The sequence below is a fragment of the Aspergillus saccharolyticus genome (assembly GCF_003184585.1).
Source record: "Aspergillus saccharolyticus JOP 1030-1 unplaced genomic scaffold BP01scaffold_9, whole genome shotgun sequence".
Classification (NCBI taxonomy): domain Eukaryota; kingdom Fungi; phylum Ascomycota; class Eurotiomycetes; order Eurotiales; family Aspergillaceae; genus Aspergillus; species Aspergillus saccharolyticus.
In genome coordinates, this window is record NW_020290619.1 from 1 (window position 1) to 23,916 (window position 23,916).

Below are 23,916 nucleotides of genomic sequence, written 5' to 3' on the forward strand. Positions count from 1 at the left end.
CCCCCTCCCCCCCCACCAACTACCATCACTATTGGTACCAATTCTAGAGGTCCTCTCAGGTCTCAAACTGCTGAAACTAAAACCGCTGCTATCCGAAACGGCCCTGTCAGTCTCTTAGACCCTCGCACAGTCAGCAAACAGATCACCTCCGATCTTCCGCGGGCCGCTCCTCCGTTTGGTCAAACTACGTGTTGCCTCTGTCCACCACACACCACGAGCCCAGTACAGACAATCTCATGACGACCTTACCGTCAGAATTACAGCATTCGAGTGCTTGTACTGTATTGGACTACATATGTACCAGTCTTCTCCCGATCTGGATATCCAGCTACGGTGATTGGGGTTCGGCAGCGCAGACTCTGTGGACGGACTCGTGAGCCTACGTGTTCATCCCGGCCGGGCTGGAATCAAGCTCTCTTGATAGGCCTACAGAGGACATGGTTGCTCAAACTGTCGGCGTTTACCCCTCCTTCACGCACTTATGTTCACTGCTTCTGTCTTGAGTCTCGGCTCTGACATGACCGGTGGATGCGCTTGGTCCACAGCATTAGGGCACATTTAGACCGGACGATCCGGCGATCCCATCCCACGTAGGTCATATATCGAGGAGAGGTGCTTATGCGCTTCTCAGAGAGTAGTTATGTGGTCCTGGCCACGAACGCTCAACCTCAAGCAGTACTTCGGCTCTATGCAGCTTGATTTACCCCCTCGCATCCCCTGGCCCTCCAGTTTACCTACGGTTGACAAAGCCTAGGGTGAATACGAATGGACCGCCGAAGATACGAGGGAGAGAGATCTACGCTCGACACGCGACTTGCCTATGTGTTTCAGGTCTAGATAAGCGTCTTTAAGTTCCAGCATCGGGCCTTATCGGGCCAGGGTCAGTGACAAGTCAGTTGACACTTGCTTGATCGCGCAACCGGTGCATCACTATTGGTAATGACCACTGCATGGTTCTGGAGGTCCTGCCCAAATAAGGGCTAGCGCCGACAGTTTCTCGAATCGGGAAGAATCGCTTGTGGAAGTCACCAACACGGAGAGAGTCATCGCAGCCATTACCTTCAGCGTAGCATGAAGCTGTCGTTCTAAGCTGCGTGATGGTGGAGAGCTCAATACGTTGCGGCGGAGAGCTACTGAAAAAAACCGTTACCATACCGGCAGATACGGTATTTTCGTCCTTAATAGACCGCCCTGGCGGATAACATCGTCTCTTCACCAGCTGTCGGAACAAAAGGCGAAAATTGTTGCTGCCCATTCTGTATGGGTCAATAGGCCAGCAAGCACATGCTCTTATCTCGGTTAAACGGGGAATCCAGGGTAAACGGGGTTTGCTTGTTGCTTAAGCCGGCAGGGGCAGGGAAGATGCAATCCCTGCGGAGAGGATCGACCGGTCATGTCCCCGAACAGGACAACGGCGTTCAGCTCAGTTGAACTTGGCCCAGCGGTCGGATGCGACCCCGCAAGTCTTGTCAGATGATGAATAGGCTTGGTCATTCTTGGCTGATTGTCTTTGCGCCGGCATATTCTTCTACTCAAAGAAAGAGCACATCAAACGGTAGCTTTTTCGATAGAGTGGGCAAGCAAGTCAGATGTGGGTCGATCATGATAGCTACTCATGTAGCACAGGGCAAGCCGGACTCATTTTATCACCTCCCTCCTTCTGCAAGGATCAAAAGAGTGCTGTTATAGGGAAGCTTCTCCTCGAAAGGGTAAAGTCACTCGAACTAATATACTATACTCTAACTAATAGGATAAGGTGCCCTTCCGAGGCTATCGAGTCGATAAAAGCGGAGGTCCAAGCGTGACGAAGCCAATCTGGCGATCCGACGGCTGATGGTCTTAATTGGTCGCTTAGTAGAGTAGATACTCATCACTAGGTACCTCATTGAGTTCTCTGTAGTAGGTCGCGGGTCCCTTACTCTATAACAGGTACAGAGTAATAAGAGCATCAGGCCATCGGGCTATTAGCACCTGAAACCTTGGGTCTGTACGGAGTCTAGTATAGCTGGATAGGCTGGCTACCGCTGTGACGCTGCTCCTGCTTAGATGGCGGAAAATGTACTGTACATGTACCCCAGAATTCAATCTGAGCACCTGCTGTACGTATGATACAGCCATCACCCTGCCAAATGGCACCGACTGCATCTTGAAATCTCCCACATGCAAGGGGGTTTGGTGGAAAAGGCGGGGAAAGGGCAGTCGAGTCCAGAACCCTGTCGTTCTGTACTATGCTCAAGGTATTCATTGAAATGTTTGAGAATTCGGCTACTACACACTTAAAAGAAAGGGACGTCGCAAGTAAGTTGCGGCACGGTCTGAGGTACTGCCAGTCTTGCGTTCATCACTCGAGCCGAAGAGACAACGGATGAGATACCGTTTCGGGCCTCTGGTTCCCTCGTGGCCCTTGACACCCAGAACCTACCGCTGGCTCAGCGGAGTCTCATGTACATGTACATGTATCTAGTCACTCGCCTTCCGCGTATAACGTGCCGATATACCAGACAGTGAGCGCTGTTCGATCCGGACGGAACGGCAAAGTGTACATAAAAATACGTATTTACTGTACATAGTAGAATTATACAGTACTTGTACTTAGTACCGCAACCTCGGTCCACCCAATCTATTTTTAAAGGAAGAACAACGAGGGGCTCCATTCAGCCTTCAGCTGGCCAGCCCACGCGGAGTGGAGACTTTTCGCCGTCTTGTGGCGCCGGCGGGACCCAAGCAAATTCTTCTCTCTCCCATGTTCCTTCCTCAGGGACTCTGGGTTGACTTGGCTTGATATCTACTGGTGCTGTAGTCTACCTAGTAGTTCTAACCCGCAGGCGGGCGACCATCGACGACTTGCCATTGGTACTCTCTACATAGTAACCTCCAGACGGGCAAAAACTCAACACTGTTAGTACCTACCAGTAGTTACCTACATTTATTCACTAATTAATGGGCACAACCCCCCTTCGGCCCCCATCAAGAGAATATGGGAGAATGGGAACCATGTCTTTATAGAATAGTCTGCTGGGTTTGTCCTTGGCCGACGGCACGATGAAGAGATTTCTTTTTCAATTCATAGATATGTCACCCAGTAACAATCTAGCGTAATTTATAATTCCCTGATGACTTATGTACAAGACTGAGACTAATGTGAAAAAGAAAAAAACTGATTTATTCGACAGAATCTTTAGCGAAACAGACCTACAGCGACCAATCATAAATGCTCCAGATCCCGATCTAAATGGATGATGGGTTTGTCGTCGGCTTTCTTCCGAGGGTCCCTCAGGACGAACCAGTGGCATTGGTACAGTAGTCTTGTTAAACATACGCCTCATGGATCGTGGGCATGCATTCTCACAGGTGGGGGACGAAGATCGCACAAGTGGTCTTTTCAGCCCTCTGTTGCAGTTCAAATAATAAATGAATATCGGTGTATACGAGTACGAGGCTAGACCCGAAAAGGCCCTCGGAAGTTTGGAGACCGAGACACATCCGGGATCAGCTTTGAGTGGCTAGGACAGAGCACCGCCACATCACTTGGAGGGATATCATACTGCAGCTTCATCTGGCAGATCCCAGACAGGAGGACTGGAGCTACCCACGAATGCATCGCACTAGTATGATGTGTAATATACCTACGATTTCTCAGAAAACTCATGGTGTCTACATATGATGGCGCAGTATATTCTAGCTTGCAAGCAAGTCTACGGAGTACACATAATCAACATGATCACCCATTCCCTGGACAGCCCACCCTGTCCACACGAGTCAACCACTTAATCACTCGCATGGCCTGACCTGCAGAGCCACGATCTTTTAGAAGTGTAGACTCTATTTCTTAGCAGATCCAGTGTCCTCCACCGCATCCTCACGATCCCAGCTCTTGACCTCCAACGTCCGAACCCTCGCTTCAATGTCTAGGATGCGCTGCCGCCAGTATTCCTTTGCCTGCTCTTGAAGCTCCCACGTCTTCTTGAGCTGTTCGAACAAGAAAGGCGGTAGCGCAGTCTTCTTGCCCTGCTTGTAGTCATACGTGACCAGGTCCTCATGGACTCGAGCGGCGTGTCGGAAGCGCGCCTCAGAGAGGATGATGGCCTGAAGATGGAATGCATATGGCGAGGCGTCGGGTGCTGCAGGGTCATGGACGACTTTATGGTATACAGTCACCTGGTCGGGGTAGGTCATGGGCTGCGCGCGCATCTGGTAGTCAGCATGCGATCCGAGGCTCAATGCGAGGTGTTCCAATCATACGAATTTGTAGTCGATCTTGATGCTTCGCATGATCAATCCAAGTCCTCTCGAGCTGAGCAGGTTCAGCCATTCCTTCTTGTGGGCCGGGTCGATGTGCATCGCGAAGTTACGGGTGAAATATACACGGGCGGTTTCGGCGTACCGGCCGTAGGTGACGTTGTTGACATGTCCTGGTAATAAGCGTTAGTGTATATGACGACTCAGTTTGCGAACTTGGGGAATTTGGGGTAGGAAAGATAGATGTACCCTGTACGGATGGTTAGATGGCTATACATCGAACCAAGTTGGTGGGAGAGATCGGCTTACCATGCTATCCTGTAGCGTCGCAGCGACATGTCAACGTTAGCATGTTTGTATGATACTACACCAGTAACCTCGTGAGGGGAACCAGTAGAACCAACATACCATCTCTCCCCACGCGACAGCCTGCTTGAACAATCCTCTTCTTGTCGCATCGGTCAGATATCCTTCGCTACCCGCGACGAGCTCCCGCCAATCCCGTGCAATCTGCTGCAGCAGTTCGCCGGCCTCCTGAATCTGCGGCGGCTTTAGACCGAACATCATGCAGCGACCGAGTCTACGCTTGGTCATGGTCAGCCATCGGGGGTCAATGCCGTGTGGCTTCTTTGTGATGGGTCCTGTTGTCGAAGTGGACTGCGCGGTGGATGAGGGAGCATTTTGCGGCGAGGGAGAGGTTGAGAGAAGACGGCTAGTCAGTAAGGGTGATCGCATTTGCAGGGAGAAGCACTGCCTTCTCAGACTCGATAGTTGTATCATGGTGATGGCCGTAGGTGTGGTTGTGAGTAAACTGAATACTGTGAATGGAGCTATCTGGGTGGTCTCGAAGCACATCCACCTCAAGCTGGTCGGCTAGTTCTCCGGGGACTGTTCGGCTAACCCCACTCACTCCCAGCTTTCCCTCCGTCTCCCCGCGACCTTGAAGGGCCGAGGCCAGACAGAAGCATGTTTGGACAGCACATCAATGGGCTGGCTGTCTTTGATATTGCAAACATACGAGCTTGGAAAGGCTGATGAACTTCTTATAATTAATTAAATACAGCTTGTTTGGACGTGGTACATGCAGGTCAACCATGAACGCCATACACGACCGAGTGGGTTTGGATGCGCCGGCAAGATACTATATAGAGAATGGTCCATTGACCACCAACGGATATTTATACCTAGCGGGCTCACACCAAAAAAAAACCCTCAATTCGATAATATAATCCAGCCGATTAATACAGGAGTGAAAGTTTTGCTATGATTGTAGAAGTCCTCAGATCCTAGGAATGACTGGGTGACGACGTCACCGGCGATGTTCCGGCGGAAGCAAACAATCTCCCTCTCGCGGTAACAGCTCAGTTACCGTAGTTATCTTCCGCCGCCTGCCTACTTATCTTCCTCAACTCTCCATCACTACCTCCCTGTCCAAATACTAAATGGATCGATCAATATGAATCCAGAACTTCGCTATCAGGTCATCAATATCTACAAAGGTTGGTGATCTCCCTGGGACATGAAAGTTTTCGCTATTGACTGATTCATATCTTCAACAGAGCTCCTCTTTCTCGGTCGCAACTATCCTCTGGGCTACGACTACTTTCGGAACAGGCTACACAAGGCATTCACCAGCCAGGCACATTTGGAGGATGAAGAACAAATTCGGAAGGGTATAGCACGAGCGGAATTTGTCAAGAAAGGTGCGTCATCTTGCTTCACCGGTTCGTACGAAATACATTCTTCGAAACTGTGACTAACCTCCTATCCCTCGCTAATGCAGAAATCGAGGCTCTGTAAGTCATTCCATGTTCTTGGTGTCCCTGTCAACTCCACCCAGCGCCGATGCGCGTCTTACATCACCTCTGTATGCTCCTGCATTCAGATTCAACATGATGCCGATGATCTCATTTGATATTTCATTTGAGTGTCAATTCCAATATATCGTCAGGTCATAAATTTATAAACAAATGCGGGCACTATCAACAGCAAGACTGATGGAATACACAGCTACTACCTCAAGCGGTATCGCACGTTGAAACAGCGCTATGAGAACAAATAGAGCAGCCACCAGGATGTGAGCGATAACCCGCATCCAGCGCACGTCGCAGCAGAATATTACACAGAAATGAATATTATGACAATTTGAAACCAATAAAGAAGAAAATTGTGGGGGTATCACCAATATGAGAAGAGCAACGGTCACCCTTCTGTTTTTCTTTCTCCTTCCTCTCATTCGCCTGAACTCCGAACATTGAGTGCACGATCCTTGCCGCAGAGAAAGCAGCCTATATCTTTCGACCCCACCAAGCACAGACTTCCAAGCACTCCCCATTCGCGAGGCCATCCTTCTGGAACAAGTCGGTCATCATTGCTGCCCACCAACGATCCCATTCGTCCTTGGTCTTTCCACTAGCCTCCATGAGGATGTGTTCCATGCCTTCAATCATTTGAATGACCGTCAGAAGCGCAGTGCGACGGATGGACAGTTGATCGGCCGTCAACTGTCTTCGAGTACCACTGCTCGTCTCCTTGCCATACCCCTCTCGTTCCCAGCGTAGTTCGCCCAACGGGATGGCAATACGACGACTGTCGACCTTCTCAAGGACGTCTACCTCCGCATTGAATGACAGTCCCATGGTGGCGCATGGCAGGGCAGTCAATTTGCGTTGATCGAACGCCTTCTCGAGCCAAGTATTGTAGTCTTGGAGGAACTTATTCTGGGCTCGCGTAAATGGCGTGGCAGATGAGAAAGTGTACGTTGCGGTCGCATCCGCGGTCTCTTGCTCTCTCGACGCCAATTTGCGGGCGGGCGCAGGATTGGGCAGCAGAGAGCGGAAAACCCAGTCGGAATCCCAGACTTCCAAGATGCCGCCGGATTTGAGGACGCGCAACGGCTCGCTTAAACCCGAAGCTTGCTGGGCCGCGCTGGAAGGAAACATACCCGCATCCTTGATAAAGACGAAATCGAAATAGTCATCGGGGAATGGCAAGCGGGGCTTGCGTAGGTCGTGACGCTTGAACTGCCAATTGACACCCTTTTTGCGCAGGTCGGGGGCGACGGAGACAATGTCGATGCCATTGAAGGAGACAGTGCGGTGGCCGCGACGAGCGAAATAATCATGGCACATACTGGACCACAGTCCTGAGCCACAAGCGAGGTCCAGGACTCGCTTAGGGGCACGGTCGGCCATGTGAGGGTTACAGAAGGGACCCCCAAAGACGCGCATGAGCATGAGCGAGCGCAAGGTCTGCCGGTGTATCTCTGGAAGATCGCAGGGAAGAGGGTACTGGTTGTCGGGGTCTCTGAGATAGGTGCGATCGCCATGGCGTATCAGAGGGAAGTTGGAATAGTCATTGAGAGAGGAGAGGGAGGAAGTCGACGTCGCTGCCAGGGTTATACCGGTCGAACTGGCGGTGGAATGATGGTCGGAGCCCGACGCTGCGGCAGGCGCAAGGACTGCCGGTCCATTTGACATGATGTCCATTTCGGAGGGTAAAGATGGAGTGGTGGGTGCTCGTCAATTGAGGGGACCTGCTAAGAACGAACGATGCGCATTCTTCCGCATACAAACAATGGCAGCGCAGATCGGTCACGAACGGGGCAGGCGGTTGTTGATTAGAAGGGACATGGTACAATATTTGGCAACAACAGGGAAAGAGAGAGAGAGAGAATCGTAAAAACTGAAGCTAACAGAATTGAATGTGGTGGTGATTGCGGTGGTGGAAGGGGCAGTGAGTGATGATGAATGCTACCCAGGTCGGACACCGTTCCAGGTCAGTCTGACCCATGGAAGAAGTTCGATTAAAGGAGGGGGGACACTGAAGAGAAGGGAACGAAAACAGTCATGCCTAGAAGAGGACCAGTGGAGGAGACCGAGGAGGGGGGCAAAAAAATAAAGAACAGAAAAGAAAAAAAAAAAAAAAAAAAAAACCACATTGCGACAAGAAATTCAACAGAGCGCCCCCGGCTCGATGACCCCTTAGGGCCACTCCACTTCTTGCGACGCAATTTACAGTAGTAGTGATTTTAGTGACTTTTTGAAGTTCACTATCGTCGACTCCAGGCTTGTCCCGGATGCCAACGTTTCTGGAAACGGGGCGCCCCTCCGATCTTCTTGATTGTCCAGGCCTGGCGGTAATTGCTTTTCTCCTCAGTAACCTTCTAGCGTGGGTTGGAAGTGAGCGTTTGCCTCTTCCCACAGTTTCTCCTCCTCATTATTAAAGCACTTTCCTCATACTCAAATTATCTTAGGATGGCACTGAATACTCCCCGAACAGACCTCGGAGTCCGAAGGGAAGCGCAGATGCACAATAGCTAACTTAATGGTAGCGGGCGAATGACTGGCGGCAGGCAAATCCTGCCATTGGGATCCTTAGCTAGCCACGAACCGAACACATCAAATTGAATCCTATCATATGGCCAATCTGGTAAACAAAAAGAACTTCCAAGCTGATCCTATACTTGTCCAACGAGCGATATCGAACCAAACTGCGAGCACATACATAGTAGTTACTTGCAGCACGGTATCCGAGCTCCCGGAACCTTTTCCCCGCGATGGATAGATCAGGACAAGGGCCGATTGATTGCATGGATTGATGCAATGCCTGCAGGAGGGGAGGGGGGGGGGCATCCATCTGATCCATCTAATCGGATTCTCCAACCGTGTGCGAGTTCATATGACAGAGGTACTGGACTTAGTGAGTGGTGAGTGAGTCCTCTGTAGAATCGACCATGCCCGCCCTCTCATTCTTTGGGGAGTGTCTTCTGCCGGGGCAAAGTTGTCACGGGAAGGCGTGTTAGTAACTTAGTGCTAAGGTAGGTAACTACCTACCGTAGGTAGTAGTCTAGTATACATAGTTGGACTATTAGTCTATTGTCCACTTCCGGGCACGGGGGTCCTTAATAAGTTTATTTCAAACCACAGTAAAACTAAAGTAAGAGAACCAACCCGTGAATTTGGGTACCGGTACTTCCGGGGTTGGCATTGAATGATAAACCAAGGTTCCAAGCGAACACGGTCACACCTGCAGTACACCACCCACATTCCTCCTAACTTTGATCCTCCCTCGGTCGCTGTCTCTGTGCGGGTGTGACTGTGACTCGCGAGTGTCGAGAAAGTTCGACTTTCAGGTTCTGTGCGTGTAGTGTGTAGTGTGTAGTCGTACTCTTACTTAAGGTTTTGGATCTGTGTTGTGTCTCACATAGTTGTTCATCCGTGACGAACTCCCTGCCGTGCACTATTCGGGTTGCCCGGCCGGAGTGGTGGGCTCTTCCATTGACCATGTTCTACAGGGTTTTTTGGAGATTGGGGATTGTAATTGCCCTACTAATCGCTGAGATGATTTGACTACTAGTCTAGGGAAAGGTCCCTGCTTTCTGTTCTCCATGGTCTTTGGGGGATGGAGTATCAGCTGGCGACTGAGTTTCTGTATGCATGTATGTAGAATCCGACCGTGCAAAAACAGTAACTAAAACAATGAGAGAGTCTCTCCGCCCTCTTCCCAATGCATCTGTACTATGTATACCGGATCAAGTACAACTTACTGGGGCATTGGCATCGAGGCACCTGTCATGTACTCCGTACTCGCCCTGGAATTGACAATGATAGCGATATCACCGCGAGATATTGGTACAATCTGACAGTCTGACATCATGACATCCAACTAGTCTATCCGTCTCCCTTGGGTCATCTGTGCAGTGTGTGGGGGGGGTGGGTGCCATACAGTATCTTGCAAAGACTGAAGATTCCTTCCGGCACGGCAGCGGCACACGGGGAGATGCGTACAGATTTCAAGGATGCTTCGGTTTCCCATCCGGCGGTCGTGCCAAGCTCTTCCTCTCTCCCGTCCCCGTGGTTCGCGTTTTCCGTTAACTCGATTTCATTGATATGATTCACATCCATTCGCTTTGGTTATGAATGTGCTTGATAATGCGGATACTTTGTGCGAGGCAGAAATACACTGGCCTGACTCATTCGCTAGGCTGGATTATTCTACCGGTCTAAACTTATGTGTGCCGGCCCCCTTCCCAAGGGGAAGGATTAGACCGGGGGGGGGGTCCCACTGACACGTGCTGGCACGGGTCACTTGTTGCCCTGACGGGGGCCACAAAGACCAAATTGCAGGAATGGTCACATGGGTATGTAACTGATTGTTTCAGCGTAGATTGACCTTGTAGTTTTAGTGCTTCACTGCCTCGTCCGGCTCTCTGGCTTTCTATCTTCGACTGTGCCCCGGCCCCACGTTTTCTTTCTAGGATGTGGCGGCTGTTGTTGCATGGAAATGTCTTGCAATGGGGTGGGCAGCTATGGCTGTGCTTGCTGCTACGCATTCATGATAAATGGCTGCTTGGCTGCGGGTGGGTTGGGGGCAGAAATCAATCGCTGCGACTTGCAATTGACGTTACTGTAAGAGGCGTACCCCATGATTAGGAAGTGAGACTTGCGTAAGGCTGGCGTGACGATTACTCTATCAAATCCTTCTCTCATGCTTTGAAATTTGTTCGGTTCGTGGTCTAGTATATTGAATGGAGCTGAATCACTCATTGATGGCTTCTGTCATCTTTAATGTGGCTATGCAGGAAGACGGACCTCTAGAAGCAGCTTTATCGTTTGTGAAGTCTACTTAGGCTCAATTGCCCAAGAACAAAGGTGGTCCTCAGGTTTCGGGCCCTGGCTCAAGCAGCTACACTGGCTAAATTGAGGCATTATGAGGGAGCAATGAGATGATATGGTGATGATCTTCGGTCTTGACAAGCGACATTGACTCAAGTCGCCGAGAAGAGATATGATATTACTAAACCGAGGTTGATGATAATGTTAAGAATATGCCGAGGGTAGTTATACTGACTATTCAACGAGCTAGAAACGCTCAGCCGACTTGATCAAAGCAGTGGGGCCCAAGACATGACAGGAGTCAGTTTATAAGTGATGGGTGCAAAGCATGATAGGGACCAAACGCTACTCTGCTACTCCAACGACTGGGAAACTACTCCGTAAACAGCAGGTTCGCAAGTGACTGTCTTGTTGGCTTTGGACTCCCTGGGGTGGCAGTAGTAGTGGAGACCAGTTTTGACATGACAATGATCATCTGATACGCTCAGTCGCCTTCCACCATGCCATTTCTCAATGCGTTTCCGCTACATCTTTCGCCACCGTTCCCAATGAGTGGGTAAGTCCAATAAAGGGGCAGAATTAGTGACCTACTCCAGGCCTTGCGATTGAAAAATATTCATAGCAGTGTTTGGAGGTTTGCAATCAGGCCCCTGGACTAAAAATTGGTACTAGCTTCAACCTGATGATCAACCGTTGCGGGTGACACAGAAGATCCTAGAAACAACGAGAACAAACCCACTGACTGGCCCCTGAGAGCTCCTGAGCGACATTCGCTGGAAATCTTGGGGAGGTATGCGCACTGTCCCCAAGTCTTAGGTAGAAACCCAGCCTCTACTGGTTGTGCGAGGTTTAGGTACTTTCGTGTATGCGTCTTCTCTTGACACCTATCTTTTCAAGTGCTTGCTGTGAGTTGCTGGTGGAAACCGTCAAGGGTCCACTCCGCCGCATGTGCCTCTTCCAGATCGCTTCAACAATCCTCCTTCGATCCGGATCAAACAGAGAAATCAGGGAGTGTGACTGACCTGTCAGCACCTTTGTTCTTCTACGCGGGGAAGGCAAGCGAGATTGGCCGAAAGGTCCTAGCAATTCCTATATTAAATCTAGATAAGATAGTTGTAGGTGTCTGAGCTGTTCCGATCACCAACCAACAAGCCTCCGATAAGGACGGTGTGAGTGGAGGGACGGCACGGATAAACCCGCAGGGTGAATAAGCCCAATTGTTGATGCACAATGGGAAGAAGAAGAAGAAGAACTGCAGAAGACATAAATAGGAGATCTGGCAAGAGGGATGGATGGATGGATGACAGGAGGCCCCCCTACATCCCTTGATGTGTGGGTGAATATGTGACTAGGCCCTTGCTGTTGTCAATAGTAGCCCCTCCTCGTAGATCCCTGGACCGCAGGTAACTACCGTAGTAGTTGGCAGTTGATTGAGAGCTACCCAAGTTAGTGACTAAAGTACGGGGTCCCTGATGCAAGAGTGAATACGACCGCTATCGCTCTGATCCTGTATTGCTCGAAATCAAGGGGTTTGTTGTTGGGTTTGGAAAGTGGGAGAATGAAGAGAGAATAAATTGAACAGATGAAGGCTATTGCCATCATGGTATTTATTGATTTCATCTACTCACTAACTACCACCTACTAGTAGTGTCTATAAGCATCAGCTGAAAAAGAAGTGTTTCTTGGCCTTTGCCATTGGCGGCGAACTGCGCCCGCCTGGATGTGACACCACGTGACCTCAACGACCTCCCGCCTTCGAATGCAAACCAACTTCGGAGCGTCAAGTCGACTCAGTCACCCCCCCCATCTATCTCTTCGAGTCGCTGGCGTCTCTGCTACCTCCATCGCATCCCCGCTTGCTCGCGCGCGTTACTCGCACTGATAGTTCATCTGCTGTCTGACAGCCCGCACCACTTCCATACAGATCTCTGGCCAGTCTACCGTATCCCGGTCCTGACTCGCTCGCCCCGACCACCCGCCTGCCCACACCCCCCTCCGTCCTTTGCACCTCGATCGCCCCTCCGGTTCCCAACTTACTCGGACTTCAGCTCAAGCTTGCCCAAGCCAACCAACAATTGGTGGGAGTCGTTATAGTTGTGAACCTCTGCCAGTCTTCGAATTGGGGTGGTTCCGCCTAGGACCCCATGTTCAAGAGAAGGAGAGAACGTATCCAATCCCCGACTCCTCTCTCTCCTGCCGTCCCCGTTATCCTCTTCAGTCCGGCTCGTTCAGCCTCAATCAGCCTTAGACTCTTTCCCCAGTCAGTCAACTCACGGTCTCGTCTGCCACGTTAAATGGCAGATGGTACCTACAGGTTCCAGCAGCCTGGGGCCGGGCAGTTCTTCTTCCAAACACAAGCGCAACAACACTCTCATCAACGTCACCTCGCACGGAACGGGACCAACTCCCCGACTGGACGACTAAAATTCAGTCACGAAACCCCTTCTCCCTCCCGCTCTCCTCCGCTCAGCCAAGGAACGGCGCTCAATCCTTTTACAATGTATAGCCAAACCCACCAAGGGCAGCATGTCATGATCAATGGCGCACAGACCCACCAACGCTTTGGCATGCAAATGCCGAAGTTCCAGTCGCAGAGCCACCATCCGCATCCTGCTCAGCAACCCCACCACCATGCACATCATAATCAAGCTTCTCACAACATAAGTCATCAACATAACTTTTCCAGCGGGGCATTGGCCGCTGCTACTCCGCACTTCACTCCGGGCCCCCTCCAGAACGGAGCTCATGTCAATGTTGAGGAGGATCTCGATGAATCAATGAATGAACATTGGCAGCAACAGCTGCAACTAGCGGCGGAGTCGCGACAGGCCAATTCACCCCATTACTATGCCCGGACCGTTGCTCAGCAGACTAAAGGCATCCAGATTGCGCCTAGCCAGCCCGAATCTCAGGAGAACGGGGTTGACGAGAGGAACGGTGTCGTCAAGTCGAAAGCTTCTTCGCGGCAAGGTTGGCATGCTCTTGATTTCGGGGGACAAGGCTTGCGGGCTCTGTCCACGTCCTTGTTCCATTACACCTTTCTCGAGAAATTGTATCTGAACCACAACAAGCTCAAAACACTTCCTCCGGCCATTGGACAATTGCGGAAGTTAACCCACTTGGATTTATCGAGCAACGATCTCACAGAGCTTCCCGAGGAGATCGGTATGCTCACAAGCTTGAAACAACTGCTGCTCTTTGACAACAATATCCGCACGCTTCCTTACGAAATGGGCTACTTGTACAGGCTGGAGATGCTCGGTATAGAAGGAAACCCGTTGAACGACGTCCTGAAGTCTCAGATCATCAAGGAGGGTACGAGAGCACTCATTAAGTATCTCAGGGAAGAAATGCCAGGTTTGTACACACTGTGGGACAGTGTCCGCATCATTGAGTTTGATGGCTAACGCATCACCCATAGTTCAACTTCCACCCCCCGATCGAGACTGGGTTATCCTGGACGAGACCGCAAATTCCCGCAACGCTCCCACGGAAAAGGTCACGGTTCTCTCCCACAACGCTCTCTGCGAATCGTCTGCCACGGCATCCCACTTCGGTTACACTCCTTCGCGTGCGCTTTCGTGGGAGTATAGACGAGAGCTTATCCTAAGCGAGCTGAGATCTCACGACTCGGACATTGTTTGTCTCCAGGAAGTCGACCAGGGAAGCTACAATGGATTCTTCAGAGAGCAGCTGGCCTATAACAACTACAAGGGTGTATATTGGCCTCGAGGAAGAGCCATGGGCATGCAAGAGGAGGACGCCAAGAACGTCGATGGTTGCGCCACCTTCTTCAAGGACAGCAAGTTTATTCTTCTGGACAAGCAACTGATTAACTTCGGTCAGACGGCCGTACGGAGACCAGACGCCAAGGGCCAGGATGATATCTACAACCGCCTCTGGCAGAAAGACCACATCGCGGTGGTCGTATTCCTGGAGAACCGGTTGACAGGATCGCGCTTCATCGTTGTCAATGCTCATCTCTACTGGGACCCGGCCTTCAAGGATGTCAAGTTGATTCAAACAGCCATTTTGATGGAAGAGATTACCAAGCTCTCGGACAAATACGCCAAGTGGCCTGCCTGTACGGAGAAGACGGCCTTCCGCTTTGCCGATGCAGAAGGCAATGAAACGGAAAGCCCACCGGAATGCGCGCCGTCCATGGAGTATAGCAGTGGCGACCAGATTCCGCTTTTCATGTGCGGAGACTTCAACTCTGCGCCGGGGTCTGCAGCCTACAATTTGGTGGCCAATGGCCGGCTTACAGAGGCGCATCCGGATCTGGAGAAGCGACTGTACGGCAACCTGAGCCGGGTCGGTATGACACATCCGTTCAAGCTGAAGTCCGCGTACAATGCGATTGGCGAGCTCAGTTTCACCAACTACACGCCGGATTTCAAGGACATCCTGGATTACATTTGGTTCTCCTCGAATACACTTCACGTGTCGGCGTTACTCGGGGAGGTGGACAAGGAGTATCTCCAGAAAGTGCCCGGATTTCCCAACTTCCATTTTCCAAGTGATCATATCGCATTGTTTGCGGAGTTTACCATTAAAGGGAAAAAGGGCAAGGTTGTGGAGGCTGATTTTGGACCGCAACGGAATTGAGGAAACGGAGCATGTTGAATCTTACGAGACTGGTGTTTGTGTAGCCGGTTTATCTTGTTATCTCGGAATCTTTGGGGGCCTTTCGTGTGTCTGTGGTGTTCTACAGTTGTTTTCCCTGTCTGTGCTGCATTTTTCCTCTCTCCCACTATTCTTCTTGTGAGTCTATTTTCTTGTTTCAGCTGTCGCCCGGTGTGTGGGGGGTCTTTTCATGCAGCCGAACCTGCATCCCCGGATTCTTTGGAAAGTCGTTTTTTCCATGGCGCCGTAGCAATTCTTTCCCGTTTTCTCTCTCAATCTCTTTCGCTTCTCTCCGTTGGCATGTGTTAGGATCTGTCTTATGCTCTTTTTTTTCTTCTTTTCTTTTCTTTCTTCTTTCTAACGACGCTTTCTCCCTTTCTTTTCGCTCTTCCGATTGTCGGCTTCGTGATCTACTTGTAGATTGGAATCCTGGACTAGGTTCTATCATTCTTCGGGATCACCCACACCCCTCTGCCCTTGCCGTCCTTCTTCTCCCTTGAACACTTTCATCCTTTGTACTCAGACAGGCGAATGGGGTCAATGTTGCTGCTGTTGTTGTTGTTGTGTGTATGCATGGTTGGCTGGACGGTTGGGTTACATAGTCTTGAACCCTGAAACGATTTATCGTTGTGTTTATTTTTCTCTCGCATTGGGGGGAGCAGAAAGCAGATTGGTTTCTTCCTTCATCTTCACGAGGCTTTTTAGGCTTTTTGGATGCCGGTAGGGAGGGCTGCTTGCTTCTCGACCGTGCAATTGTTGCTGTCCCAGTAGAATCTCGTAGTGTGTTGACGGACACCACGAATAGCCATCTGCGGGGGGTCAATCCGTTTAAATGGTAGGTAGGAATGAGTGACTCGATATGCCAGATGATTGAGTAGGTACTAGTACTAGGAAGTGCGACAATCTAATGCAGTAGATCCGACGGGGTGTACGGAAGTTTAAGGGAGATGGAACTACTGGCCCGGTTATTTACCCCCAAGTGTTGTTCAGAGTCGATCCACGATCTCAGCCATACTGCTGTGGGTCTCTGGCCTTGTCGCTTTTTGTTCGAGGGAGAAAAATAACTTCGCAGTAAGCCGTAGCACTATTTCAATATATGCTCGCCCAGCTTGCGCCGTGCCATTCCTACCCAGTCTGAAACTCTTCTTATTTTTCTATCATGAATAGGAAGGAAGGCATAATCAGTGAAGACCGATAGCTCCCCCTCAATGGACGTGTTTTAGTCCAAAACTTCAAGAAGCAGAAAAGCAGGAGATTCCTCTAATCTAGACAAAGGTAGGCAGAATGGCACAGCAGCTGAGAACGGCGCTCAATTTCTCCGTATAGTTGACCGGCCCCTTGGCGAGGTCGTCCTGGATCCAGATTGCCTCGATCATTCTCCGGACCAGATACAAGGAGCGGGAGGCGGCGTGTTCCTGGGTTCTGGTGATCAGATCCAGGACGATGGAGCGCTCGTGATCGGATCGAGCTTCGCAGCCCAGGATGAAGAGCGGGAACTGTCGCTCGCACGCGTCGAGCTGGGCCAAGGTGGCAAACGCGTTGTGGAGCCGGCGCTCGGTCTCGGCCGCCAGCTCGAGGAGATCCATCGACGCGGCGCGATGGAGGTAGACGAGCATCGCGCACTGGAACAGCGCGGTCATGGTTCGACGGCGGCTGTGACCCGGGGGCGGGATCTCCGCGGACGAGATGGTTCGGATGCGGAAGACGAGGGTCTTCAGGAAGGTGTGGTGGTCGTCCCGGTCGTCGTCGGTGGGCGGCATCATCTCGGGCGAAAGGGTCGAGATCGCATCGCATATGTCGGAGAGGAGTGTCAGCGTGGTCTGCTCCACCGACGGCATCCCCGGAGACAACAGCGAGAAGGTCTTATCAGGGGGGTTTTAGTTAGTTAGTGCTGCCATGCCATGCCAATGCCATGGAATCGGGAGAAAGGGGCGAAATGCTTCTTCTCCACGCACCTCTGCACTAGTCTCTGATGAAGGAGAGTCGGGATTCGCGATTTTCGAGTGCCAGTGGAGATTGCTGAATCGCGACAGCACATCGTGGTAGTAGACCCAGTCAATCAGAGGTCCAAATTCGCCCGACGACTCGAGAGAAGAGGCTTGGATGATGCGCTTCGCCCCGAGGAGGTAGGTCATCCATTGGCCGGAAGTGCAGGAGGCCCGGTGGATCTAGGTGTGATGGCAATCCGATGAGCATCCATTCCGTGGCTCCCTGGGACTTCATTTCAGACAACTGACCTCGAAGGAGCACAGTAGCATCCCCGCGGCCACATGTTGAGCCGCTTCGATCGCGGTGATGTCATGCTTGGGAGCGGCGATGAGCGCTTTGAGGGCGGAGATCTTGAGACCTGCCGCCTGCGACTGCAGCCCGTCGCGATGTACTGACGACAGGGCGAGGAGAGCACGCAGCACAGCGGTGGCCGAGGGGGAGTCATTCAGCAGGGTCAACTGCAGAATGATGTTTCCCAAATCCACCGGGTCATGCGTGAAAGTTGTTAGGGAGCGGGAGGCGATACAACGAACTGCAGTTGGATTTGGTTACTGGTGCGCCCCAAGGGGTGGCCGTGCATCGCGCAGGAATCTACATAGACAGGCCGTCACCTACAGTATTGTAGCAGATCGTTCTCCGCAATATCCAGATGACTCGGGTTGAAGGGCATCGGTGACCGTAGGGTCAGCTGTGCTGCGTCTTTCCCACGTTTAGCTGGCCTTCTTTGCTGATTGATTTGCCGGGGACCGAGTGGACGGGGTCTTACGATATGATTCAGGGCCCGTCAGATGGTGGTGGAGGTTCATATCGAAGCTGGAGAAATTGACCAGATGGACGTGGGCCAAAGGCTGCAATGCCGCCTCTCCCGTGAATGACGGCTTGCCCACCATAGCTCGTCTTCGATCCTTTGGTTTCGGCCAAGACAGCCGGAGACCATATCCTTGGCAGATTCGATTGGAGTGGGCGCATTGGAGGCAGATAGGGGCAGTCCGATCGCAAGATATGCGCCGATCTAGAGTGGGTGAGTGGTGGTTTGAGTTAGCCGGTAACAGTCCTTCGCGGGGAAGTAGGTGTAGATAATGTGTGTGTAGACTGTACCACGGCACGTCCCGCAGCTTCGACTCATCTCCTTGACTGTTCAATTCGACCGTCGCAGAGCTATTCGACGATAACAGGAGAGACGTTGATGTTGATGGTGCGAAGAGAAGGAAGAGAACGGAGAGAGAAGAAGAAGAGGACGAGGAAACCGAGGGCTGAAGGAGGAAAGGAAATGGAGGGGAGGGGGAGGCTCCAAGCAGCGCCATAAGCACTAATTCACTTTAACCATCAAACACAGCTTCGTTGACCAACAAGGCGACCAAGTCACATACGTAATCCCCAACGTCTTGATCCGCATGGTGGCAAGTGTGAAGAGTTGAAGATAGGGATAGACAACGTGAGATAGTAGTGGAAGATGGCGGAAGATAACCCGTTTATCTTTCCAGTTAACTACCAATCTCTGTACCGATGCATGGCGTGAAACTAATCAGGACCGAGCCGTGAAGGACTCGGACCTCTTGTAGCTGCGCTCGAATGATCCAGATCTCAGGAGGAGAATCCTTTGTGCATGAAGAAATTCGTTATATATTACTAGGTAGTATAATAGTGAATGAACTATTTTGCTGCGACTCCGGACATTCTACAAACTATAGCCTTGCTTTAATAACTAGTTTAGAGTATGACTGGACCAGGCTGTCGATGAGTGTGCAAACTCATACCACTACGTCTCTCGTAGCTCTGTAGTAGTATTATCGTATTTTCTGGCTTTGGCAGAGAAGGGGATTTGCTCTCAAGATATATTTTGAACATTGATACGCTTCTTGCTGGACTTGGTGTTACGCACAACGATAGACAGTGACTCTACCTATAATCCCAGGAATTGTCTGCTCTCAAATAGACGGTACCTATCTTGCCCACTATATCATGAACAGTGTCAACTCTTCGCACATACTGATTAAGTGCTATTCAACCGTTTGAACGGCTGTCGATTTCATTCCTAGTCAACTACCAACGACTATACTGAGAGCATATTGCCCGACTTCGACCCACTGAAATCAGAAGTCCAATGCATAACCTTCCGAGCGACACTCCATCGGACAGACAGGACACCGAACCCAGCCTACAGCCATTGCTGATTCCCATAATGAGACACAAAGGTCCCGACATCCCCCTTCTCCACACTAGCCTTCTCCATGACGGCGAGCACATCCTTGACGGCCGCCTCGGTGGAGGCGGGCCCCTTGAAATGCGGAGCATACTCAGCAAAGGAGCCCAACATGGCCATCAGCCCTTGCATCTGTTCCGGCGTCGCTATATATAGTGAAGCCCAGCCATCACATCCCCATTAGCCACGATATTTTCCCCTTCAAGTTTCGGGCCGGTGCAAGCAAACAAGAGCAGGAAAGAGAAAGAACTTACCGTCAACATAATGGCCCGTATCGACCATGCCGGGACAGATACTCATAAACAAAATCCCCTCTTTGGCGTACTGAACCCCAAACTTGGCGACGGCGGTGTTGAGCGCTGCCTTGCTGATGGCGTACAAAGAAGCGACCTCGATCTTGAGCTTGGGGATCATATCGAGGGCGGCCTGGCCGCTGGAGATGGCGATGACCTTTTTGGCGGTGCCGCGCTGGATGAGCGGGAGGAAGACGTTGAAGAGATGGATGTTGCCGATGACATTGACGCGGAAGAGGTGTGTGAGCTCTTCTTCGAGCGCGGTGGGGTTCTGGCCTCTGGAGGGTGCGTCGCCGATGGTTTAGTGATCCCCCTTTCTCAAACAACTTTTCATCTTTTTTCTTGCAGAGACAAGAGACACAGAAAGAGATACGTACAGGACTCCGATCGGGTCGTAGGCGTCAAAGTGAGAGACGACGCCGGCGTTGGCGATCAGATAATCGAGCCCTCCCCCGGTGATTTGGGCGGTTTCGGTGGCCGCAGTCTGTTTTCAAGGAAGCACGGGGGTCTCAGTTCACTAGCCAGGGAGAGAACCAGAACATATGGAAAGGGGTTTCACCCACCTGCAGAGAGGCATAATCGGTAATATCCCCCTGGATGATATGGAGACGCTCCCGGCCGGAGGGAAACTCGTTGGCGACTTTCTTCTCGGTCTCTGCCTTGTTGCGCACGAGTCCGATCACCGTATTGTCCGCATGGCTGGCGAGCTGGCGGAAGCATTCCCACTACATCGATTTAATCTTTAGTACGCACACCGTTGGGTAAATCACCAGGGCGAGAAGTTCTCACGCCAATGCCTCGAGAGGCTCCGGTGACCAGATATGACGGCATATTGAGGAATCGCTGGGTTCGAGACAGAATGGAGTGGGTTTGAACGAGACACGAGGTCGAGACAGGATTGCGATGACGGGGCACCTGGTGTCCATTTATGCTCCTGCCGGGGAGGCTACCGTCGCTTGCGGCAGATCCTGGAATCTGAACTACAGTCCCATGCTTTGAAATCCGGATGTGTTTTTATAGTATCGCGGAAAGTTGCCCATTTTCTCAATTTGCCTCAGGGCTGCAGCGGCGCCATGTGGGGCGCCATGCATTGCCTGATGCTTTAGCTGGGGGGATCCGCTCTGCTTTTCTGGACAGCCTCACAAATCATTTACTCGACTACTGCCTGGGATCCAGGATCCATGACTTTTGCGCCTTGGAAACTTTACAAAAGGGTTAGTTAGTCTATGACCATGGCTGCCGCCCCCTGAATGGTTCAGATCTGAATGGTGACTCGTTGAGGTAAGACATCCCACTAAATTGCCTCTATCAAACAGTCTACTAACTCTTCTCCCCCCGCCTTCCAGACCCTCCTCGTCTAAATCACGGGGTTGTAAAACCGGAATCGGTTCTCGGGGTCATACTTCTGCTTCAGCGCGCGCAACCGGGCCAGCCGCCACGGCTCATACCCATACATGGAGGCGACGGGCTCGTCGCCAAAGGCGTAATTGACATAGGTGGAGGGCTGGCGGCCGGGCTGGCCCTGATTCCAGAGGGCGCGGGTCTCATCGGCCCAGGCCATGGCGGCGGCGGTCAGATTCGAGCCGTCGTCGGGAATGTCGATGGCAATGTACAGCAAGTGATTCTCGGCGCGGTAGGGGACGGCGGTGGAGGCGGCCTCGACCCGTTTCATGGCGGCGTTGGAGTAGCCCTCGTGGGTGACGCGGGCGCCAGCGGCCAGATCCGGGTACTGGGCGACCTTTTGGTTGAAGAGGGTGTAGATCTGGCGCTCGGAGGTGAGGTTGTAGTCGACGCTGCCGGCGGTGCGGAGGGCCCATTTGTAGCCGGGGACGCAGGCGGCGCTGTCCAGCCCCGTGCCCTGGATATCGGCGATGTCTGGGTAAGGCACGTCGCCGGTGGCCTCGGAGAGGGCCCCGATGGCGTTGAAGGGGGCCAACAGGGCTTCTGCCTCGGCGGCGGGGCCCGCGTAGACGAAGCTCCATGAGAGCACCGCCTCGGTGGTGCTGTAGTTGCTCTCGATGCCAAACGCCCCGAAATTGACCGCCATGAGCACCGGGGTCGTCCCGTTGGCGCTGGTGTGGAAGAGGTTGAGTTGCTCAAACACCGTCTCCAGCTTCTCGCCCGCCCAGACATAGTTGTGGTAGTGCCAGGTGTCCACCTTGCGCGGGTGAATCTTCATCTGGAAACTCGTCACCAGCCCGAAATTGTGGCCGGCGCCTTGCAGCGCCCACCACAGATCACTGTAGCTGGTGGCGTTGACGCGGATGGCGGACCCGTCGGCGAGCACGACGTTCAGGTTCACCAAGTTGTCGCTGACCAGTCCGTACTGCCCTTCAAACCGTCCGTGGCCGCCACCGAGGCCCGGCCCCAGCAGCCCGACGCAGGTACAGCTGCCCGTGGCTGAAGCCCCAAGTACATCGCGGTGGTTAGCCCGGCTGATTCCCTTCTGCTGAACAGACATTGGGAGAAGACAACAAACTCACTCGCCACATAGCCTTGCTCCCAGAGACTGGAGATCACCGATCCACCATAACTGCCCCCCTGAAACCAGGCCGATTGAAAGTCGGGTTCAATGGTATAGTTCCGAAGAGACGCCATGTCGATTTCAATGCCCTTGAAGCGACCCGTGGTGATGGTCAGCGAGTGGCCCCGGTTGACCGCCATGAACTCGATGCTGTTCCGGTTGCAGTATTTGATCTAGCATCGAGTCAATCTTACTCCACCCTCCATCATTCCTGGATCCATGTGGGCGGCGGCAACACTCACGATGATGGGGATGTCGGACTCCAGCCCCGGCTGCACCACCAGCTCGATCGTCGGAGGGGCAAACGTGGTGTACCGCTCCGTCGCATTCTCCCACCGGGGATCTGAGGGCCCAAAGATCGAGGTGGTGTTCGAGACGAGGGCGCCCAGTTCGCGAGAGACCTGCGACACCGACAAGTCTCGTCGCGTGAGGCCATCGCGGTGAAAGTAATGAGGGACGGGGACCGGCTCACTCAACACAGTCACCGACAGAGCTGCTAGGCCCCAGGCTGTAAAAAAATTCAAAGGAAGCCTCATGATGTGGAGTATATACAGAAAGAAAAAACAGGGTGTAGGAGAGTTGCTCTTGGAGGAGTTGAGAATGTTCTCTGGAGAGCTTGGGATGAATGAGTGCAGCAGTGAGGCGAAGGCTGGATTTTATACCTTCCAGGCCAGCAGGCCTTCATACAGGCTCTCCCTGGGGCAGGCGATGGATGCTTTTTTTTTTTTTTTTTCTTTTTTCTTTTTTTTTTTGGCAATCTTGAGACATCCTTCTGCTCGGCTTCTCTGACTCAAAAGAGAAGGTCCGAATGAAGAACACGCGCGCACAGCCTTTGACTACGAGTCGACGTCAGCCATTCCTACGGAGGTTCGGAGGCGGGACAAGCTTGAAGCACTCGTCAGAGCTCAACAGGACACAACAAGTGGGAGTGAGATAGAGACGTGGGGGCTGAAAGTCTCGGATGGATACAGCCCGTCCGACGAAGGAAGAAGGACTTATGGTAGACCGTCTGACCGGGGTTTATGTCTAGCGTAAGGCTTACCTCGTCTGATATGAGTGATATGGAGTAAGTATGCGGCAAATGGACTGCTGTCCCCAGGCAAAACGAGGCATTCCTCCGAGCAACACCCGCCAATCCTTGGAGAATCCAGACATATCATCTCGGATGGTATGTATGCGGCGGTAGTCTTCCTACCATGGATTTTATCAGCCGGTTCCTGGAAAACACGCATCTATCCACCCCTGAATCAGGGCCACCACGTGGTATGTAGAAGCTGCACTCAACCGCCGGCTTCCGACGCTATTTTAGCTCGCTCGTCTGAAGGATTTCCAGTACGTGGGTTCTGCAGGGGATAGTTCTGATATTGTAATATTCCTCTATTCTGGGGATCACGCGAAAGTCTAACTAAACAATTTGATGTGGTC

General features: G+C 52.0%; 8 protein-coding genes across 8 annotated transcripts; 3 read left to right on the forward strand and 5 right to left on the reverse strand.

The window, feature by feature from the left end:
- The first annotated feature begins 1,352 nt into the window (after window positions 1-1,352).
- On the forward strand, window positions 1,353-1,866 carry BP01DRAFT_235402 (uncharacterized protein). The gene is made up of 2 exons (XM_025571233.1): window positions 1,353-1,709; window positions 1,757-1,866. The coding sequence occupies exon 1, from the start codon at window positions 1,450-1,452 to the stop codon at window positions 1,687-1,689; it is 240 nt and encodes a 79-aa protein (XP_025432687.1). The 5' UTR covers window positions 1,353-1,449; the 3' UTR covers window positions 1,690-1,709; window positions 1,757-1,866.
- A 1,799-nt stretch (window positions 1,867-3,665) lies between these two features.
- Window positions 3,666-4,835, reverse strand: BP01DRAFT_355097 (thioesterase family protein; the record flags this gene model as incomplete). Its single annotated transcript, XM_025574609.1, has 4 exons — window positions 3,666-4,179; window positions 4,243-4,412; window positions 4,548-4,557; window positions 4,648-4,835. Coding segments are annotated over 4 exons (725 nt in total), but the record flags the coding sequence as incomplete, so codon positions are not given.
- Window positions 4,836-5,695: 860 nt separating this feature from the next.
- On the forward strand, window positions 5,696-6,301 carry BP01DRAFT_381139 (electron transfer flavoprotein regulatory factor 1; the record flags this gene model as incomplete). The annotated part of the gene is made up of 4 exons (XM_025577282.1): window positions 5,696-5,738; window positions 5,799-5,942; window positions 6,023-6,035; window positions 6,250-6,301. The coding sequence occupies 4 exons, from the start codon at window positions 5,696-5,698 to the stop codon at window positions 6,299-6,301; spliced, it is 252 nt and encodes an 83-aa protein (XP_025432689.1).
- BP01DRAFT_355102 (class I SAM-dependent methyltransferase) lies at window positions 6,186-8,045 on the reverse strand. Its single transcript, XM_025574610.1, has one exon. It carries the CDS (start codon window positions 7,725-7,727, stop codon window positions 6,528-6,530), a length of 1,200 nt encoding a protein of 399 aa, XP_025432690.1. The 5' UTR covers window positions 7,728-8,045; the 3' UTR covers window positions 6,186-6,527.
- Window positions 8,046-13,150: 5,105 nt separating this feature from the next.
- BP01DRAFT_292723 (CCR4-Not complex 3'-5'-exoribonuclease subunit Ccr4) lies at window positions 13,151-15,464 on the forward strand (the record flags this gene model as incomplete). The annotated part of the gene is made up of 2 exons (XM_025571702.1): window positions 13,151-14,213; window positions 14,278-15,464. 2 exons carry the CDS (start codon window positions 13,151-13,153, stop codon window positions 15,462-15,464), a joined length of 2,250 nt encoding a protein of 749 aa, XP_025432691.1.
- A 1,283-nt stretch (window positions 15,465-16,747) lies between these two features.
- On the reverse strand, window positions 16,748-18,361 carry BP01DRAFT_381142 (uncharacterized protein; the record flags this gene model as incomplete). The annotated part of the gene is made up of 5 exons (XM_025577283.1): window positions 16,748-17,344; window positions 17,438-17,650; window positions 17,720-18,003; window positions 18,087-18,170; window positions 18,238-18,361. 5 exons carry the CDS (start codon window positions 18,359-18,361, stop codon window positions 16,748-16,750), a joined length of 1,302 nt encoding a protein of 433 aa, XP_025432692.1.
- Window positions 18,362-19,629: 1,268 nt separating this feature from the next.
- BP01DRAFT_364286 (NAD(P)-binding protein) lies at window positions 19,630-20,798 on the reverse strand (the record flags this gene model as incomplete). The annotated part of the gene is made up of 5 exons (XM_025576320.1): window positions 19,630-19,820; window positions 19,929-20,245; window positions 20,345-20,451; window positions 20,531-20,692; window positions 20,757-20,798. The coding sequence occupies 5 exons, from the start codon at window positions 20,796-20,798 to the stop codon at window positions 19,630-19,632; spliced, it is 819 nt and encodes a 272-aa protein (XP_025432693.1).
- Window positions 20,799-21,324: 526 nt separating this feature from the next.
- Window positions 21,325-23,406, reverse strand: BP01DRAFT_411724 (FAD binding domain-containing protein; the record flags this gene model as incomplete). Its single annotated transcript, XM_025578931.1, has 3 exons — window positions 22,734-23,406; window positions 22,451-22,664; window positions 21,325-22,367 (listed from the first exon to the last, which is right to left on the reverse strand). The coding sequence occupies exons 1-3, from the start codon at window positions 23,025-23,027 to the stop codon at window positions 21,325-21,327; spliced, it is 1,551 nt and encodes a 516-aa protein (XP_025432694.1). The 5' UTR covers window positions 23,028-23,406.
- Window positions 23,407-23,916: the final 510 nt, after the last annotated feature.

Bases quoted from the DNA above. Each gene is read 5' to 3' on its own strand.
- BP01DRAFT_235402 (XM_025571233.1), top strand. From the start codon at position 1,450: ATGCGACCCCGCAAGTCTTGTCAGATGATGAATAGGCTTGGTCATTCT.
- BP01DRAFT_355102 (XM_025574610.1), bottom strand. From the start codon at position 7,727: ATGGACATCATGTCAAATGGACCGGCAGTCCTTGCGCCTGCCGCAGCG.